This window comes from Nicotiana sylvestris, chromosome 6 (assembly GCF_000393655.2).
Source record: "Nicotiana sylvestris chromosome 6, ASM39365v2, whole genome shotgun sequence".
Lineage (NCBI taxonomy): Eukaryota > Viridiplantae > Streptophyta > Magnoliopsida > Solanales > Solanaceae > Nicotiana > Nicotiana sylvestris.
Genome location: NC_091062.1, coordinates 160,937,154 through 160,939,357, shown reverse-complemented (window position 1 = coordinate 160,939,357; position 2,204 = coordinate 160,937,154). Strand labels below are relative to the sequence as shown.

The window sequence follows — 2,204 nt, the reverse complement described above, 5'->3', positions numbered from 1 at the left end:
GGTAAGTGTTCTTCACCTAGAATTAATTGTATTCCATGAATTTTTCTTCTTTTATCATTTAATTTGTGATTTGGGTTGAGTAAAATGTTGGTTTTTGAAGAAAATTCCTAAAATGAAAAATCGTGATTTGAGGGGCCAAATGGTATTGGAATTTAATAAATTTTGTATAGTTGAACTCATATTGGAATGGGTATTTGGATTTTGTAAAATTTGTCGGGTTCCGAGGTGCGGGCCTGGGGTCGACTTTTGGACCAATTTTTTGGATTTTGTTAAAGATTGAGACTTTATGATCCGGAATAGTTTCTTATGTGTTTTATTTGTGCTTTGAAGTTAATTTGGTTAGATTTGAGCCCGGAGGTCTTTTTGCCCGAGAAGTGTATTTTAGAGTATCAGTTTGTCGTCTTTGAGGTAAGTATCTTGCCTAACCTTGTGTGGGGGGACTTTCCCTTAGGATTTGAGTCTTCTTTGCTAATTGTAGTCCGTGCATGCGAGGTGAGTGTGTGCTCGGACTTATTTGTGGGAAATATGCTCTAGGGTTCTTAGGTCCTTATGTTCAATATATGGAAAGTATTCTGTTATGATTGGGGATTGGAGTTGGATGAAGTAGCAGAAAAGGAAGCTGAATCACCAGAGAAACCCAAATTTGGAGCCTGATTTTCCTTTTGGCTTTGATCATGTTGAAGCAAAGAATATGCTTTGCTAATTGATGGAAGTGGAGACATAAGCATAATGCTACTCTTGGCTGTTGAATAGGACTCATTTAGACCACTCAGGAATTGAAAAAGGTGTTGGTCTTCAATAAATTTGAGTAGTGCTCCACAAGAGCATGTAGGACCAACATAAGCAGAATTCAATTCATCCCATAAAGCTCTCATTCTGGTAAAATAAGTAGTAATATCAGAAGATCCTTGGGAGGTAGAACTAATTTCCCTGTGGATTTGAATGTATTTGGATCCATTGGATTGTCCAAACCTCTCATTTATGTCACTCCACACTTCTCTAGCAGTGTTGAGATACATAACACTCTCTGCTATCTTCCTAGTCAGAGAATTGGTGATCAGCTCTTTCCTATCACCGGTCGGTAAGTACATCCTATTCATATTAAGCGGGGTGGCAGTTGCTAAATAAAAAGGCGGATCCAAGCTTTCACCATATCATTAAATCGTTCTCAGAAGGGATAATAGGGAGAATTAGGTGGAGGTTGAGATACATTACCAGTCCCTATTCCTAATTTATTTTTGGTAGAGAAGGAGGTAAGCATACTACTATGCCAATGTACAAAACCGGTTCCATTGAACGATATGGAAACTAATTAACTTCCAATGCTATCGGAGGGATGAACATAGAACGGGTGAGACGAGTCCACAGTGAACTCGACAAAACCATCAGCAGTAGATGAAGGACTTCCCATATTCATACACAAAGTAAATTTCTAGACTGACAATTCGTAGAATCACAGAAGCAGTCCAAATTTCACAAGTAGAACAAAATGACCTAATATTACCTAGATTTTCACATGCAAATAAGAGAATAGAATTTTTACCCTCCTTCCTCGCACACCTGAAGAAGCTAAGGTCTTCTAATAACAGGAAAGAGACAAAAACTTAGAAAAGTTTCCAGAAGGTTCTGACATGAGACTCTTCGATATGAATGAAATCAGTGAACCAAGCTTGATGGTTACCATCAGACGAAAGCTCTAAGTGAGGCAGATCGATTGGAGTGCTCTGATACCATATTAGACTCCATTATTGGAGTCAATCGTAGAAATCTTAAAGTGAAAAGAAACCCTAATCGAGAGAGATAAAAGATAGAAGAGGGAAAGATATTTTTTTATTATGTTTTTTCTATCTCATTCTAGAAAGCTCAGATGAAGTATATAGTTGTTACTGTGAAAATGGTTTTAACAATTAAATTTGTTGATGGTCTCTAAAAATACGTCCTCCATTTTTATGCTAGTTTATTAAGCAGTTGATGCTAAGTATATGAGACTCAGAGACGAAATAAATCTAGGGAGAGAGCTATAACCAAACCGTTGGGTCAGCTATTCAGGACCTCGAGCCGATCGATTTGGGGCCTCGAAGTCGATTCCAGGGCTCGGACTTGAGATATCGTGGGTGATCGGGGGTAGGGATAACAGTTATGATGCAATTAAAGAGGGCTATTTATGGCTAATGATAAGCAATGAATGATGAACAAATAAGAAG

The 2,204-nt window shown here is 38.0% G+C and overlaps 1 protein-coding gene across 1 annotated transcript; it reads right to left on the bottom strand.

Moving 5' to 3' along the window:
• Positions 1-575: 575 nt before the first annotated feature.
• Positions 576-1,100, bottom strand: LOC138871573 (uncharacterized). Its single transcript, XM_070149458.1, has one exon. It carries the CDS (start codon positions 1,098-1,100, stop codon positions 576-578), a length of 525 nt encoding a protein of 174 aa, XP_070005559.1.
• Positions 1,101-2,204: the final 1,104 nt, after the last annotated feature.

What these genes read in the sequence shown, in the direction of transcription:
- LOC138871573 (XM_070149458.1), bottom strand. Translation starts at nt 1,100, where the DNA reads ATGAATAGGATGTACTTACCGACCGGTGATAGGAAAGAGCTGATCACC.